The following is an 18463-nucleotide window of genomic DNA, read 5'->3' as shown; positions in this document are numbered from 1 at the left end:
GAATGGTGTTCTAATGAATTATTTTTACTTGACATAATTGGTTTAGATTTTCCTAAAATATAACACATGTTTCCTACAGTGTATCTAATGTACTGGAAGTGTCTGCTCTGCTTCCTTAGAATTTTTTTTTTCTTGTGACCAGTGCTTCAGTCTTTTAAATAATTCTACACTGCAAAACCCAAAACAGTATATCTGGTTGTGCCAGTCCACAGCAGTGTAAAACTGTATGATATTACTTTAACTGACCCTCAGTACAGAAGCTTTATATTTTTGTAGAAACATTATTTTTGTATAATGACATTATAAAGAAAATTACAAAAAAAAACACACTGAATTTGCTCCAAGTTAAATGGCAAACATTTAAATGTAATTTCGATATATTTTTTATATACTGTATCGGTAATGTTTTCCTTATTTTTTCAGAAGGGAAAGGCCAGTCTAAAAAGGTGGATACTGTCTCTGTAACCTCCTCCCACGTGTCTTCACAGCTCTCTGGCTACTGAATATCAGCTTTGTTGTACGACAAAGTCTAAGGCTGGGTCCGCAGACTCTTCACAATAGCTTGATGGATTTCATTAGCCAAATTGGAGCGCATTAGAGTCAAGGCAAGAGTCTGAGCACTGTCAAGCTTTAGAGAAAAAGCTTATTCGCACATTTACAGCACAGCAGCTTTGAAACAGGAATGTAATTACTTTAATGATGCATATCTTTAGGTATTGAATCACCCTTTTGATTTGGAAAGGCGGTCATCCAAGAGAGCGGCAGCGTTTTCTTAGTTTTTTCTCCCCCTCCCCCCTTAACACCCTCTCCTCATCTCCCCCCTCCACCCCACATCTCCCCCTCCCCCCTCCCCCAGCCCATTTGAATCCCCTCTTGTCCATTTCAAATCCTCACAGTGTTCCTGCTGCAGCTGGTTCGTTAATGGGTGTGCTCAGTCATCTTCGGTGGCAGATTCCTCAGGAAATTCATCCGACGAGCTGCTTTTGTGGATTCTGCCATCGCTCTTCATGCTGTTAAAGGTCTTCTTAAAGGCTTCCATCATGGCATGCGCCAGTTTCTTGGCCTCCAGCTTGCTCTCACACTCCACGGCGTGGCAGTCCATCTGGAAAGTCAAGTCGTCGTTTATCTCCCGGTAAATCCAGGCAAAGATGTTGGGGCTGACGTTGTGGTCCGCGGTGCAGTAGGCGATGCGTGCCACTTGGTAGGTGTCCATGTGGACTGCCGCTTCTCTCCGGCCGTCCAGGTGGTGTAACCGCACCTGAAAGGGCCGTATCTCCAGAATGGCATTGGCTGGAGTAGTATCTTCCTCGGTAAGGGCATGCTGCTCCCACAAGCCGATGACCGCTGATTCAGTGCAGCCTGTTAAAAACTGCGTCCCTGTTAAGGTGACCTTCCCCAAATAGGTAACCTGCAGATTGAAAAGAAGAAAAAAAAGGTCAATTTTATAATGATACAGCACTATATATCAACAGATTGCAGCATCTGGTGGATACATTTTGTTATTGCAATGTGATTTAAAAGATAATTATATCTCAGCATGAAGTTGTTGTTTTCTGCTCACGCGAATCCTTCTTCTCAAAGATTTAGTATTTTTCTTTTAATCTAGCCAGAGTTGGTTGCTGTTGATCATTATCAGTCAACAGTGGTAATACAGAACACATTGTATGGTGTGATTACAACTGTACAAACCGCAAGAGACTTTTATGTGTTCCGCATGCAGGGCAAAGTAGTGATGTATCCAAAACACAACCTTCTGTGCATGGGAAATGGGCAAGCTGCTCAGGTTGCAATGCTTAAAGTAGAAATACTAAAAGAAACTAACGTTCACTGACAAGCGTTCCGACTAGTAATTTAAGAAACTGGGAAAAGTATTTTTCAATGTCTTCAAATGTTGGAATGGTTTGAGATTATGTATATTATTTTGGAGTGTAGACTTAAAGTAGCAAGTTTGACAATGCACAAAATGTTGCAATCTTTGCAAAAATGGTGTTATTTAAAATTGTGTTTATTAATTCATTTGTATGTCCCTTCCTTCCCTTCTTTTAATTGGCGAACGATCAGTGAATAACACATCTTCTCATATGGCATGTAACAGTGGTAATAATAATCCCAATACTGTACATGCAGTAAAATAAGAACTTGCATTAAAATGAATCTCTAGAAAAGTAGCGCAGAGACAGCTATGGTTCAGCAATCCAAATTCCGCAAGTACTGATCAATAAAGTTTGAAGGTTATGATTAAGGATACGATTTTGGCACAGTGATTTTTTGTACATTTCACAGGCGAAAAAAAAAAAAGAATTCACGGAAAGGCCACCAAATAATGTAGGTTTAACTACATCAACATACACAAGAGCTTTTAAATAGTACATCAAAACCAATAATTTAAAGACTACTGCTTTTGACCTCTGGTAAGTTTAAATGTTACTTTAGAGTACAAAACTTAGTTAAAAGGTCCTTTCACACCAACGTAATATTGTTATTTTTCTTTTTTTAATACTGTATGATTCAGGCTTTCATGCCGGCCGTGTAGCAAAACAGACGGTTTTCACTGTGCACGCATCCGGCGTAAATGTACATATACCTGTATATACAAAATCAGCATGTCAAATAATTGTTTTTGTTCCTACGTTCAAAATGAAACAGTATATAAATATTCTTCAATAATAAGAACCAGATGTTTAAATTGGTTGTTTCTGAGTAGCCGACAGAACACTGCCCCTTTAAAAATAAAAACACACAAACAAAACAGATAAACCTCTCGTTTTAGCTACAGTTTGCAGTAAATAATAATAAAAAAAAGATGTTCAACGGCAGTCTGAAGTATTTTGTTTAGCAATGTTTAGTTTTAGAGAAAGTATTTATTTTCAACAGGACTACTTGGGTACACTACATTGTATGAAAGAAAGTTTCATGAAATAAAATGCAAGTATTAATCTTTTTTAAAGATGCAAGCCCCCTTTTTTGTTTAAAAAAAAGAATTAACAAGTGCTGTATCCATGTGAAGATCACAACCGAGAATTTACAGTAATATACGATCTGTGTTCATTTACATGCTCGCTCAGGTACAAAATACAAATCTCATTCGCTGACCTACAATAGCTACATGTAAATGCTGCGTACATACACAACCAAACAATTTACAGATGCTTGCATATTTGTATTTTCAGTGCATGACATACTGCATTTTTAAAGGAAATAAAGGAAGTGCCTAACCAAATGTGTTTTTACATTTATTTCCAAGATTTCACTGACTTTTTTTCAAATTCACGATTTTCACAATTTCCGTGACCTTGATAAAATCGTATCCTTAGTTATGGTCTATTTGCTAAAATGAAAAGCAAGGCTGAATAGAAATGAAGACATCTATAGCAAGTAGATCACAACTATGGGCAGGCTAACTGACTCTGTTATAGAACAGCCTATTCAGCAAAGAAGATGCATGCAAGTGAAGTATACCTGCATAGCTGCATAGCCAGCGATTTATCTAGTCTAAAGGAAGGCTGTTCCTAATCCATCAGGCATGGAATCCAGATGGAACGCTTAAGGTCAGATACAAATCCAATTCCAAGATAATGAAAGGATAAACCAAACCCCTGTCAAAAACATGACAACAGTACTGCATGTCTACGATAACTGGTAGTGGCACTTCAATCCCTCTTCTCTGCAGGTATGAATTCAGCCTTGGGCAACTATGTGAAATGAGTTTGGGTAATCAACCATCATAGCATGTGACGAATGGCTTTCCACTGTAACATCAACAATAATCATTTGGGAGAACAATCCTATCTGTTATGGCACAAAATGGCTTTTGACTTCCACCCCTTCAGTGTCTTCAGTGTTTCTGTAGAGCCATTTTGGTATACTGTATGAACGAGCGGCACAGTATTATAATCTCTGTCCCATTCAAAAGCAAATGGTTCTTTTCAAGCCAACTACAAGCATTAGTAATTTATCTGTGCGCAATATTGTTAAAACCATCAGAAACTGTATACGCACACAGATACTAGTGAATTAGTGAGGGCAACAGATCTAGCCAACTCTGTGTGAAATGGTTACAAGGTCTAGATTGAATCTGGTGTACCCCGGGGATCTACGCTTTTCACCCCTGTAAGCTGATGTCTGTTACTTGAATAAGATTCATACTGCTGGATAAAATCTAGTTGCCAATGTAACACAGAATGATTAACTACATGGAAAGCATTCTGCTGCCAAAAATGCGTTGGGTTCTGTGGGGTTTTGTTTTTTAATGATTAACAGTAAACCTTCCCAAAGCAGAGATGGTAGAGAGCAAACTCCAGCTGTTTGTCATACATTCAAAATACCTCAAATATATTGCTCAATTATAAAAGCTGAACTCCCTTGTAAAGTAAATGTACTCATTTGATAAACAATTCCCTTTGGCCTAGGGCCGTCACACTGCTCATAGTATAGAAAGTACAGAGCAGAGAAAAAATAAACACTTTTGCACTGAATGGTTCTCGATTGATGAATACATGTTATTTACAGTTGTTATGAATACATTCTGTACTTCTCCTATTTCATTTAGTCCATGATTGATGATCTTTCTAGACATCAAACAAAGGACCCAATCACAAAGTAGACAATCAAGACAGTAACATGTAGCGTATAGCGACCTTGGTATATCTTCATAGCCCTAATGTATATGGGACCTTTAACTCTCTAAGACAACCAATTTAATAGTTGTATCATGTGGAGTTGTATCTTTCCTTCACTACTAGAGTGATCTGCAGTTCTGAGTATTTTCCAAGATCTAAATACATGTCTGCTGTGTTAAAAGAGTCTGTAACCTTCTGCAGATATCTGTAAAATTATTTATCTATTCTAACGCGAACAAATGAACCATAGAAGCTGTGAGAAGATCAGCTGAAGAAAACATTTTTGTGTGACAACAGTATGCTATTTATCCTGTTGGTTTATCTGTTAGTGTGTGTTTTCAAGCAGCTGACTGTTGTACGTCAAATTCAGGGAATGATGTTGAAATGAATGCAACAACCACGTGACTTCCACCTGTCTCCTATAAAACTGAGATTGTTGCATGCTGTACAGCGGAAAATAACTGCATCCTTCTGCTGGCACGATGATGGAAGTTTACATTAAATAAGGAAAGCTTCCACAGTTGATATCCTGGACAATGAGATTAACAAACAGGAAACCCACAAGCCACCACAGACATGTTGAGAAATGACGCTCCGTGTGCGGTCAATGCTTCTCCAAAGAAATATATTTACCCACTCTATACATGGGGGATCGACTTTCATGCCATTGCTCGGATTATCCCACCATCTGTCTCTCCCTAAGTAGTCAGCGAATGAGTTTTGAGTTACCAATAAAACAACCGCCTTCCTTACATTTACACATTTAGGATTTTAAAACAGGCTGGCATTGACACAGCAATGCAGGCTTCTGAATGCATTTTCTTTTTTTCAGAATTTACCACAGCTAGTATTGGCATGCCCTCTGAGAAAAGTAGAAGCAATTTATATTTTCAGAAATATTACTTAAGAAGCATAACCACATTGGTCTGGGACATGCATCCAATATAAATGTTTGCAATGTGTTTAAGAGGAGGGTCTTGTTGTTTTGTCGTCTTGAAATATTCGATTTCTGGATAAGAAAAACTGTGTGCTCAAAACGGACTGTTTATTGCTCAGTGTTCTGTAGTCTCTTTAATTAACATAACGTTTACTGTTTATACTGTTCTTATTATACATTTCTGAATAGTACGTTCTCCTACACTTTGTTCACCACTTAGTTCAATAACATCCCAAAAAAACTTGGCATCAGATGCCGAGAGGTAAAAGCCAACAACCTCTCTTTCCAATATAGGAACAAACTGTTGACATTCCAGGCCTCAGACCAGCCAAGTTTTGTCTAGTGGCAAAAACAAATGCTGGAATCATAGGAAGGAAAGACTGCTGCCGTCTGTAGGAGATGTCAGGAGTCGTAGACATTCCACTAGCTAACTAAATAGTGGTAACCTCATTTCATCAGGTTTTCCCCCAAAATAAACCACTTTTTAAACAAAAATAACAAGTTTTCAGACTCAAAGATTCTTATTGAACTGCTGCTTTGCTGTAAGAGTTTGGGAGACCATGCAGACTAAACATTTACATTAGTTTCCAAAATGATTAGTACATCTGCAATGATAGGTACAATGTACAATTCATTTGACACTGCCGTTACATTACTATTGGATTACAAAGAGGCTGTTTTGCTTTGGGGAAAGCTAGGAAGTTGTTTGCTTTCACAATTTATGAATCTCCGTCTTACTTTTTTTCATGACCTGCAATAAGTTATACAGTCAACCCTCTTTATACCGCCAGGTAAGGGCCATGGGCAAAAACAGGCAATAAGCAAGGGTGGCGTTATAGTGAGGGTCAACAAAAAAAAAAAAAAAAACACACACACAACTTTCTATGTTTGCAAAAAATTAAAAGGTTTTAATTTTTTTTAGTTATACAATCTCCAGGCCATTTTAATAAAACATTAATATTTTTTTAAACCACAGTACTAGTTCTTAACACAACAGTATAGTGACGGTTATTTTTGAGGAACAGTTATACTTAAAATATAAGTAAATAAATAAATAAATTTAGTTTCAAATCACCCAAACAACAATGCCATAAAAACAAAAAAAGCGAGGCCTATGATTTTATTTTATTTTTTTACTGTACTGGTCATTTGAACTTTGCTGTTTGTGGCATGACTGTAAGCCTGCTGAATACTATCCCCCATTGAACGATGCCATCTATTTATTTCACAAAGCAATTTAAGCTCAACAGCATTCTTTTTTAAGCAGTTACTGCTGTTTACAAAACTGATGCTTTAGTTTAAGTCAGCCTTCATTTGTGCAAAACTTTCACATAAACAAACAAACCTCTTACCGTACTTTTTTTTTTTAACATTTACTGGGGTTTATAAAAGTCACTTATTTTAGACTGTGTCAAGCCTTTTTCAGGTTAAACAAATCGACCCGTTCCATCAAGACAAGCCATTTGTTTTTATCCATTAGAATGTCTCCAATTGTCCTTCAATTAACAGTATATGCATCACTTAAGCAAGAAAACATTTGCAATGTCTTGCTGACTTGCTTCCTTAAATTCAGATGCATACATGCAGATTTTTTTTCTTTTGCTCTGGTGTTAAATGTAGGGTCGACTCGCCATTTTGTACTTTCTGTTTTGCTTTGGGAGCGGGAGTGTTGATGACATTGGTATGAACGTTCAGTTAATAACAAATTAGGAAAGCGAGTCAAAGGTTAACTGCATAACTTTGTTGTTTTAATTGGCCATGATTATTTAGCTGGCGGTACAATGAGTGAAACTACAATGCTTATATTTACGTATAGTAATTCAGCTTTTTAAAGACTGAATAGTTTCCCAGTAGATTTTGTTACATTGTTTACCATCAGTGGTAAACAAGAGTGATTTAATTGCACAAGATTCCATGGTTAGATGATGGCTGATAATATCTCTTCAGCCAAAGAATCAGCCACAGTAATTTAAGAGGAACGTTACCATTATGTAAAACAGTATGTAGCGTCAGCTGTTGAACAAAGTTTATTTCTCAAACTGACCATTTAAAAAATGTGAATGCAGAACACACAGAAATGCGTGCGGTCAGCTGGCTTGCATTCCCTTCCCTTCTCCCCTGCTCCGGCGATGACGTACAATGACCTTCAAACTTGATTATTTCGACCTACAGCCTCAAACACACACGCATTAGTTCGTAGTGCTTCAGGGGCAAAAACGGTGTAATTAACCCTTTCCAGGAATCGGGTTTATGACGTCACAGAAACCCTCAATGAAATTATTTACCTGTAACTCACTGAAGCCCATCTCTTATATATATATAGATATATAGATATATGTATGTGTGTGTGTGTTATTAGCGTGTGCTTTAACAGTTTGTACTTCCACTGTTCTGTTTTTTAAATGAAATTAAACACTGACTCAGAAAAAATGCTTCTGATTTGTTGTCTTTTAAGAAGATATGATCCACTTCCAAACAGTCCTCTGGGATTCTGCATGCATCAAAATTGGAATGGAACCCAGACTAAGGAATGACACATGTTTATTTTTTTTCTGATTAAAGACAGTGCTGTATTTTCACAGATGAAAATTTATACGAGCCTGACAAAAAAAAAAACTAAACAAAAAAAGTTGTCTCCAACAATCTGATCAGTTTTAAGGCAGTCTTCTGTTTCAAATCCTAAACACCAAAGTGATAAACTAGCATATAAAGCAACAATGCTGTTCCTTTATGCCTTACACATGGTGGAGATATAAAACCTTTGCTGAAAACTATTTGGCAAGCAAACATGAAACCTCTGCCGAGACTTTTTATATTTATAAATACATGGCACTGGAGAGTGTTTTCTGACTAAAAGAGAGATTTCAAACTAATTAGACACAACACTTTCCTCATTTATAATACAACAAATTTTCCATTCAAGTGAAGTCCAAAAGAAATCTTTAATCTGTAACTTAGCTAATTTAAATTGAAGAAAAAAAGAAAAGGATAAAAAAGAAACATTAAACAACTTTGCATCATAACTTTTCAAGCTTTCCAAAAGCCACATTCTAACAGCAGGTCTCTTATTCTCTCTTGTCTGGAAATAGTTTCCTCAAGAGCATAATAAAACATAAGGTTAGGCTTCATTAACCTACATGATCATGGACTTCAAAAATGGTCTTTTACTTAAAAGAGTAAGTTTAGTAGTGCTACCAAGTAGTAGTACTAATCACTAGACATTTACAGCACACATATTAAAGTTATTAGAAAAATGTCTACTTTAATTTGTAGACTACTAATAGCAAACGATCCTTAATCTTTACATTGAGAAACATTATGGAGACGCAATTCAGCACCACATTACTCACGCCTACAAGCGTATCATGACCATTGCTCCTGCAATACTACAAATGAAGTGCTGCAATGAAAATGGAATTACTTACAAGGCTACGTCTGTTGTTCTTGACCTAGTTCATGGTTAAATCATTTTCTTCCTATGACTTCATGGGCGCTGTGGGAATACTAGAGGGGGAAAATGTTTATACTTCGTAGGAAAGAAAAGACCAAACAGGATTTGAACTGGTTTATGAACATGAATGCGTCTTGCTGTGTAAATTCACAACCAATTCTATTTACAATGTATAACCAATCCTTACTGTCAGTAAGCTCTCGGTTAATCCTTTTATTCATTATTTGTGCTTTCTTTGGCTTCTGACCTCGTCAACACGAAATACACATAATGCAATGTATTACTATTGCCAACATTAAGCATCATACTATGCAGCTGCTTTTGACTACTGTAATACATTAAATTATATTAAATCATTGTTCTAATACATCGACTCCAATAACACCATGGGTAATATCCATTATAATTCAATTGTTAACAGAATTATGAAGAGTAATGCATATGACAGTTATGTACAGCTACACTAGCAGGCTGTAATGATGTGACCTCCTTGTATTGGTAGAGCACACTCTGTTATATGAGATGCTACTGTAAAACTAAGGCTTAAATGTTTAATAAGGTGTATTAAAAGATATTCCCTATGCAGCTAATCTTTCCCTAATTATTTCTTCAAAATGATTAATGTATTTTCACAAAAATGCCAAATGAGATACTTAAAAAAGTGAACTTACATCTAAACACTTGCATATGTTTTGAAAACATATGGCTATAATTAAGGAGATCCAAAATTCAGAATACATGCCTATTACAATTTACAAATCTTGCTAAAATGTCTTTCTCTAGTTGCTAATTTATTGCTGGTTTGGCAAACATAAAGACATTCTCTATCATAAGCAACACCTGGCACACAGCGGACTTAGCAAGCGGCCTGCTCTGTTTTTGTTTTTCTTGCAGTAGTTAGTAAATGTATGAGAAAAGGAAATTCAGGCAGGGCAGACCTTAAATATTATGTACCCTGTCCACTGCCTGAGGGGTGGAATGTAAATCTCTAATCTTGTCCTTTAGTGTCTGTAGGGCACCTCAGAAATTAGATTCAAATATTTGATTCATACTGTTTTTAACAACTATAATATAACGTAACTGAACTATTCCATCTTGCTGTGGGATTTTAAAAAGAACAGTACATCCTTTTTAAAAAGTGTGTTGCCACTTTAGTACCAGAGCAGCATAAATAACTACAAGGCAATGTCAAAAGAAACTGAGTAACCTCTTCTACTGCACTGCATTCCACAACTTGATTGAGGAAACAGTGAAAGCATCAGGGCTCAGTTTGGGTCTTTTGAAGTTTTCATTTGGAGAATCCTAGTATTTTTGTTATGTACTCCCTTGTGTCATGTTACCACGACCCCTCCCCCCCCCCCCCCCCCAACTACCACTACCACCACCACCACCAAATGGTGCGCTGCAATTAACTCAATTATTGTGTAAGACAATGCCTGTGTGAAACCAGTCTCTGCAGCTCACATACCACTTAAAGGATCATAAATTGCAAGGTCCAATGCCTGGCAACCCAATTTTCAATGTCAAGTTCCATTTTCAAGCAAAAGATGTAACGTAACACTGGGTATTACCAGTGCTACCCGAAGAGAGGTCACTGAAAGTTGTCATTTTTTTAAGTTATATTGTAACACTTAATGGAGGCTTATTAAAGAATTCCATCCAGGAAGGACATATCCTAGATCCTCCAGTCTTGGCTGACGCTCCCATTGAGTCAGATGGAAAATTCCCGGGCCAACCTTGATAAACATTCCAACATAACCCAGCTGCTGATGCGATCTTTAAATTATTTTTACTTATTCTGCTCCTTAAAAGCTAATGTTTCAATAACAACACCTATTAGTGTTATTTTTTAAAGAAGTGTTTAGAATTAAACAGTACCATATATAGTAGTTTTAATCACATTTATGAAATATGTTATGAACCTCAGCTAAGCCAATACATTTACAGTAAATATCTGTCAAATAAAAAACCTGTTGTACATTCCACAGACTTGCATTTTAAGAACAAGTGCTGTTTATTTAACATTTTTCTTGTTTGACCATTAGAAAAAAATAGGTTTAATAAAAACAAACTGAACTGATGATCTTCTATGAAGTAAGATACATCTCCATTCTCTAATATACAGACAAACATCTTAGTGCAGTCGCCTACTTTAACCAGCCAGTGACCACCAGATCGGAAATTTATTCAGTACAAGGGAATGACAGAGGTAAAGTAAGCAGATGTTTATTTTAAGTCTATTCATCGTTCTTCCAAAACAGTGACACAGATAAGTCAAATAAATCCATAAAACTGGAACTGTGTTGATAGACAATAATCCTAACATTTCTCTAGCTGTGCCACCAGCTTCTACCGAGGTACGCTGAAGCTTTTAACAAATCACATGGGAAAGAATGAACGCAGAGAAGCCGAGTTTATGTGTGGTAGCGCATGTTGCTACATTCGCCATCTTGTAACACTACAGAACTGCTGAAACATGTTCAAACATTTGTTACCATTTCATGTAATTTGTGTCCGAAGCAGTAAAAAAAAATTTAAAAAAAATAAATAAAAAAAACCTAGCTCCATAGGCTATAAAGCTAAACATTATACTTTGTAGACAGCTGTTTAATATTCTTTATCAATATATTCTTCATCAATGTAAATGCTGTACATGGTTATTTTCTTTTTTTGTAACATTTAATGTATTTTGAAGTAAATTAAATTATGTTTGTGGGACACCCCCCACCCCCCGACCTTGTCCCCCCCCACTTTTAGAAAGGCTCCGGTGCCATTGCACCCTTGCACATTATTATATATTTCTTAATTCATTCAGAGATCCATTTCCCCAGTGATCCCAAAACACGTTGAGTGGTAATGACATTACCTTGTTTCTTTTTGCTTGTTTTTTTTTTTTTTTTTTTTTAAACTGTGGTGTACCCAATGTGCCTAAAAATGTTTATGCAGTTAAAAAAATAATTTAGTATTGTGGTAAATGTGTCTACAAAAAAAACTGGAAAAATGATACCATAAAGAGAAAAAAAGACCCTTATGGCTTGCCTAACCAAATACAGGTGGAGCCCCACATGGGACAATTTTTGACTGTAAAGAAATAATTTATCTACAGGGCTCTTTATGTTTCCCTTCATCTCTACCCCAAAACACATTGCATGAAATGAATCAAAGCATGGCTTCTTTGAGTGAGCTTACGGTAATAGGTTGGGGTCAGTCCTAATACTGTATTAGAACTGATTTCTGTTTTTCAAACTTCTGACTAACGGAAAATACTACAAACCCAGTAGACAAGAAACCAGGTCCATTTTTTAAAATCATGGTTGATTGACAAGGTTTCACATACCAATGGTACTGCACAGCATGTGTGGTTCAGTTTTAAAGTTGTTATTTTCCATGTATTATTATTATTAACACAGAGAATGTCTTCAAACCATTTATTACAAGAAATCAATTTGGAGACTAACAATGGTTTACTTTTAAACATATTCAAAACAATACATACTAGAGTCTATTTGATTGATCTAAGCATTCAGTATTAAGAGAATCACTGAGTCAGTATACTTACCATGTGATTTCTCCCTTTTTTGTTACTTTATCCAATATTTACTCAAAATTCAATTGGAAGAACCTATAGCAGTAACTGTGAGAGGTAATACAGTAAAGGGGAAGTTTTTTCAGTCCTGAGCGCTTCTTTCTCAGAGTGACCATGGGAAATTGGCTTGAGTCTCTCAACATTACGAAGAGGGACCAAATAAAAATGTGATGCTACAACTCAGCTACCCTGGGGAGGACAATAATAATAATAAAAACAAACTTTAATGCCAATAAGGTCCGGAAGTCATTTATATAAAGGACATCCTGTCTTTTCACTAAATGTCAGGGTTATCAGTTTCTTTCAGTACTTGGCTTCCCCTTATAAAATAAGACAAAAGAAGCAGGCTTATCACTGAAAGGGTTTGATACGAATATGAACTTGTGCCGAGCCACAGCAAGACCTTCTAATGCAGTTCATAGTTTTACTGTGTACTCTTAACAAAGAGTTTGAGTTGCAAACTTTTTACAGGCAACAGTTTGATGGAACACTTGTAGTTAATATGTCTAAATTCATGAAGCAAGGGCGATAAACCCTACATCCCCCAGGTGTTTCTCTATCACATTTCTATGATTCCTGGTAGGACAGACATATAAAAAAACTGCTATATGACAATACTTTCATGGGAGACTACTGTACAACATTAGATGGTTCACAATCACAGAGTAAAAACGTTTATGTTTTATTTTTTGTGTTACCTTTTCCCCAGTCTTTCAAATAAATGCCAGATTAGTTACAATTTTTTAGCAGGGTTCCAATTGGATGTCAAAATTATTCTTCTGACGTTCAAAACGCAGGCCAGTTAAGAAGATTTGCAAGTTAGCTAGGATTGCTGTTTGGTGTGGGTTCCATCTGCATATCTGAATTATTTTGTCAATCTTTTGGTTTAATTTTTTTAGTGATCAAGTACTGGCCACCTTCTCAAAATACTGTGTTTATATAAATGAGGTCATGAAAATAAAAAGTCAAACTTAGCATGTGTCTGATGGAGCTAAAAAAACTCACAAATATATACACACCCAAAGGGAGACTATCAATTTTTTCTCACTTGATGAAAAAGTAGGCCGAAATGCTGACAGCTTGCCAGAAGAGTAACCGTATGCATTACAAGTATATACTGTAGCCTTCATTTGAATGATTTCTAAGTGTACTTACTGGAGGAGCTGTAAAATTGATTGCTTTAAACTGACAATGGGAGCATTTGTATCATTTTAACAGTCCAGCTCTGTGCATACACCAGCCACAAGAGGCATTGTTTTATTTCTTCAACATCATTTACCACTACCAAATGTTTATATGAAACTATTGCTGTATCTATTCAGGGCCAGGAAGCTCTCAAGCTTTCCTCCTTAAGTTGTACAATTATTTGGCAATAAATATAAATTAGGATAAGCAAGGCTACAGCAGCCAATCTACATATCATGTGTTTGAATTGAAATAATAGAAATACCTTTTTTCTTCTTTCTTTTACTCTATTAGTCTAACAATAGGACAGGCAATTAACTAACAAAAATACTGAAATAGTAGTAGACTGTTCATATGGTCAGGGGCTTTGGTGAATATTCCAGTTTTCAAACACCTTCAGCACCACAAATTAGTGTCGCCTAAAGCTGGGCCTGATTTGAATCTGCCAGTTGTCCACACATGATGCCAACTTTTCAAAGCCATGTGATTATTACCTGAGTTCTGCATATCAGGACGGAACACATTGTCTCAGTACCATAACCCGTTGGGTTTTAAATTACCCGACACGACCCGGGTCTTTTTACTACCCAGGTATCGATTATTAATTTGAGAATTTAAAGAAAATGTAGAAAATATGACTACGCAGTTGTAAGTGCGGGTCTCTGGCCAGCGTAATAAAGACAACATTAAAACAAGCTTTGCATTAGTGGCAAGTACACTTCAAGAATAAGAACTGCAGTGACTATTCTTCTCAGGAACTAAATGGGAAAGAAAACAGCATAACAACATATTGCTCAGTTTATGTCAGTAATAAGGTAATTATCCATTAATAATAATTACTGTGTGGCTTCCAATACAGAATGCTTTATCTACAGTTATTGCACAGATATAGTTTGTTTGTTTGTCTGTTCGTTTGGCCAACGTGCCATTTGTTTTGTGTCAGTGTTTTTGTTTTGTTTAAACCTTTTAATTTTTTTTGTGTTACTAACACACTGAGCACTGCATCGCCGCAGTTTCGCACGCAGTTGCTGTGTGTTTCTGTTTCATTTCCTGGACTGACGTCACCCCTACAGCCAGCCTGTTCACAGGGATACATAGGAAAAGCGAGAAAGAGAAGCAGCAGTAAGATATTCTCCTTGCCTATACATTTGTTTTGTGTAAACTACGCTGTGTTCAGATTGAGAAAATAAATAGAACCTCCATTATTGGAACCCTTGCATCGCCCTGAATCAATACAAGAATAATGATTTCCATTACACGAGAGTAGATGTTAAAACTTCATGCTGATTTGAACTTGGCTCTCGCCAAGATAAGCACCAACTAAGACGTAGCTTTACAGTAAACTAATGTAATCCATATGTGTCTCCATCCATTTACGTTTCCTTCCATATGATGATGTAGATATCCTTCTGTCTAGTGTTAATGGCTGAAGTGTAATGCTGGCTCCAGGGATCAGCTCATTTTGCCTCCCTGGCGCATCAGCACACACAACGGCTGCGATGCTGGCTCCTGGGATCAACCACAGTGCGGCCTCCCCAGCGCATCAGCATGACAACCGTCTGGATTGAGTTAAGTAGGGTACATCTCTGGGGTCTTCAAGTGGGCACCTTCCATCCTCAGTGTTTCGTCGACTAGCCCACGACACCTCAAGAGGGCTCGACGGGGATTCTGGCGTCCCAGCATCACCCCCCTCCGTCCCCCACTCAACTCAGCCCAGCTTACTTACCTGTACATCAGCGTTTCTTTCTTTCTATTGTGCTTGAGATCCCCAGCCAGAATCTTTCCGTCTCAACCATAGCCAGTTGCTGCTCCTCTCTGCTGCTTCAGATAAGTTCTTCACTGTGCGACGCAACTCTTGGCCACTGAATCCGACGTCTCTGAGAAACCGGGTTGTAGAGTGTGCCACAAATCCTCGACAACCCACTTCCATTGGGTAAACCCGGACTCTCCATCCTCGCTGTTCTGCTTCAGTGGCTAGTTGAGCATACCGCAGTTTCTTCCTCTCATACGCCTCATCTACAGCATCCTCCCATGGCACTGTTAACTCTATCAGGTGAACAAGGCGTGCCGATCCAGACCACAAGACAATATCTGGTCGAAGGTTAGTGGTGGCAATCTCAGGTGGAAAAATAAGCTGTTGACCAACATCTGCCAGCATTTTCCAGTCTCTAGCAGCTTCCAGTTGTCCTGGGCAAGGATTGGTTTTAACACCTTTTCTTGGTGGTTGCTCCTGGGCGGAGGAATGTTGTCTTTTGTATGTAATGTTTTGATGGAACAGGTGGCAACTTATTGGTCATGTTACGCTGTTACATTAACAACAACAGTGGAATATGGCCAATAGATGTTGGGAAGAGTCCCGCAGCATGAAGTGCATTTAACATTAATAACTGTATTCAAACTGATGTTTATTATTATTATTATTATTATTATTATTATTATTATTATTATTATTTCAGTGTTTCCAGTACTGAAAAAGGTTACATGTCTACAGCGCTGAAGAGACTAAATGTATGTGTACTATATAGTATTTCAATATGTATCATGCACTTAAAACATTAATATATGTGATTATTATTATTTTTTTTTTAAATCATTACCAGAAAAAGATCTGGGTATTTCCCCCAGCGGGTTTTCTATCTGTGCTGACCTCATATATATATTTAAATTAATATATATTTAGTTTCACAAAGCTCAGTTTAACTCCAGGGATAGTGCAACAGCACCCTAATTATGTCAGCTCCCTTTTGGGCTGGGCTGTTTTGATGGAGTGTTCTTAAGTGACCAGGGTGGTATACAAAGAGCTAGGGTGTTGCATCCAGTTGGCTGGGGCTATGTCCTTAAAAAACAGGTTATGTACATATTGCAAGGAAATTCTTAAATTCTAAATTGGAAATCTTGCCTACATAATCAAACAAAACCAGTAAAACTAAAATATTTGACCATTTTGAAAACAGACCAGGCTGTCAGTGAAATAAACTAGATTTGGAAAATAGCCTTGAGTACTAAACATGGAGCCGTTCTTAATAAAGTTGCCTAATTATTTTCTCAATAAGGGATTAATTTAATATTAACTCAAGAGCAGCTTAACCCTTAGCTAACCCTTAGTTACCTTAATAGTAAATTGACAAAATGTATATTTAAAATAGATATAGAGGATACTGTATGAATGTTCATGGATTCGTGTAGTTATTTGACAAAGACAGACGGCCGAGTGGGGTTGTTTATGACCATCCTCATGAGTGAAATAAACACTCCATATACGGTGATGGATTGTTCTGTTTACCAAGTACAATGTATGGAAAAGAAATGTTTAAACCCAAATTTGGAGAAATACTTTCCTTAGATCAACCTCCACATCTGCTTAGCAACATAGAGTAACACACACACTGTGATTTGCCATTATTCTTTCCTTGGATTTTAAATCAATTCAAGCTTGACTCCAAAATGTGATCTGTTAAAAATTCAGTGGAAGAATTTTTTTTGTATATTTGATGTTTTACTGCCCTAGAAAGTTGAATTAATTATAGAGCTTCTTAAATCACAAATTCATTACAATTGAAATCTCTAGATTTAAAAACTGTAATGACTGATAATTGGATGCAAGCTGTTTCTTTTTTAGTAATAGTTTGACGGCTTTTCTTATAATTGTTAGTTATATTGCATTATTCCGTGCTAGTGTGTGCATGTGATTTCTTTCACTCAATTGTTCTCCCTGCGTACACGCATTGTTACTGACATGGGCATAACCCCCAGTCCTCAGGATTGCTGACCTTGCACTTTAAAATGTCAGGCAATGCAACACAGGTTTTTCCTTGCATACCATAATAACCATACATTTCCTATTCTCCTCCTGGCCCCATCTGTTTTGGATGTCCTTTTTGCTTCCTGTTGTCCTCAACATGTCCTTTTCATCATCAGCCCCGGACGGGTAACAATGTCTCTGTTATTTTAAATTCACACCCTGTACCTCTATTTTAATCCTGCTGATGTATTCCAGCAGGAAAGGGCTCTGGCTGCAGTTTTTAAAAAAAGGCATAGCTCAGTAGCTTGTGAAAGGTCACATCGACAAAATGCCATTTTCATATTTTTATCTCCGTCCCTAATCATTGTATGTTGTTTGCAATCATTATGATTTGTTCAAAGTTATGATGCTGTATAATATGGAGATTTTAGATCATTCATTTTATATATTGCTTAATCTAATTGGCTGCCATCTTTCCTTGAGAACCTTTAATTTATTTGGTATTTTTTTGCTTCCTTGTTCAGAAATCATGTGCTATTGTGAGACTTCACTTGCTTTCTGTCCTTTAACTTTGTATAAAGACCGCTTTGTGTCTCGTGCCTATTCCTTTTCTCTTTCTCACTCTCCCACACACTCTCAGGACTGCAATACTAGAGCTTCAGGCTTTCAGCTTATGTGATCAAAAATAAGATGACATTATTATTCCTTCAGGCAAAGCGGTCACAATTAAAAAAGCCCAGGAGGCAATGAAGCATTGGAGGTCCTTGGAGAACAGGGGGTATGCATGAAAAAGCCTGGAAATAATCCCTTATGGCGTTGCTTGGTTGTGTATTATTCTTGAAGGTAAGACACATTTTACTGCATGAAGAGTTATTGACAGAGGTGCCATACATGTTTCTATAAGTGCAGATCTTAACAAATAACACGAAACACCACTTCTAAC

The 18463-nt window shown here is 37.0% G+C and overlaps 1 protein-coding gene across 1 annotated transcript in view; it reads right to left on the bottom strand.

The window, feature by feature from the left end:
* Positions 1–856: 856 nt before the first annotated feature.
* The window catches only part of LOC117417296 (PTB-containing, cubilin and LRP1-interacting protein-like), a 36036-nt gene continuing 18429 nt past the window's right edge, over positions 857–18463 (bottom strand). The window contains exon 3 of the mRNA XM_034029340.2: positions 857–1408. Within this exon, the coding sequence (XP_033885231.2) occupies positions 932–1408 (477 nt within the window). The 3' untranslated portion in view covers positions 857–931. The remainder of the gene's footprint in view (positions 1409–18463) is intronic.

This window comes from Acipenser ruthenus, chromosome 12 (assembly GCF_902713425.1).
Source record: "Acipenser ruthenus chromosome 12, fAciRut3.2 maternal haplotype, whole genome shotgun sequence".
Lineage (NCBI taxonomy): Eukaryota > Metazoa > Chordata > Actinopteri > Acipenseriformes > Acipenseridae > Acipenser > Acipenser ruthenus.
This window is presented reverse-complemented; position numbering and strand designations above follow the sequence as displayed.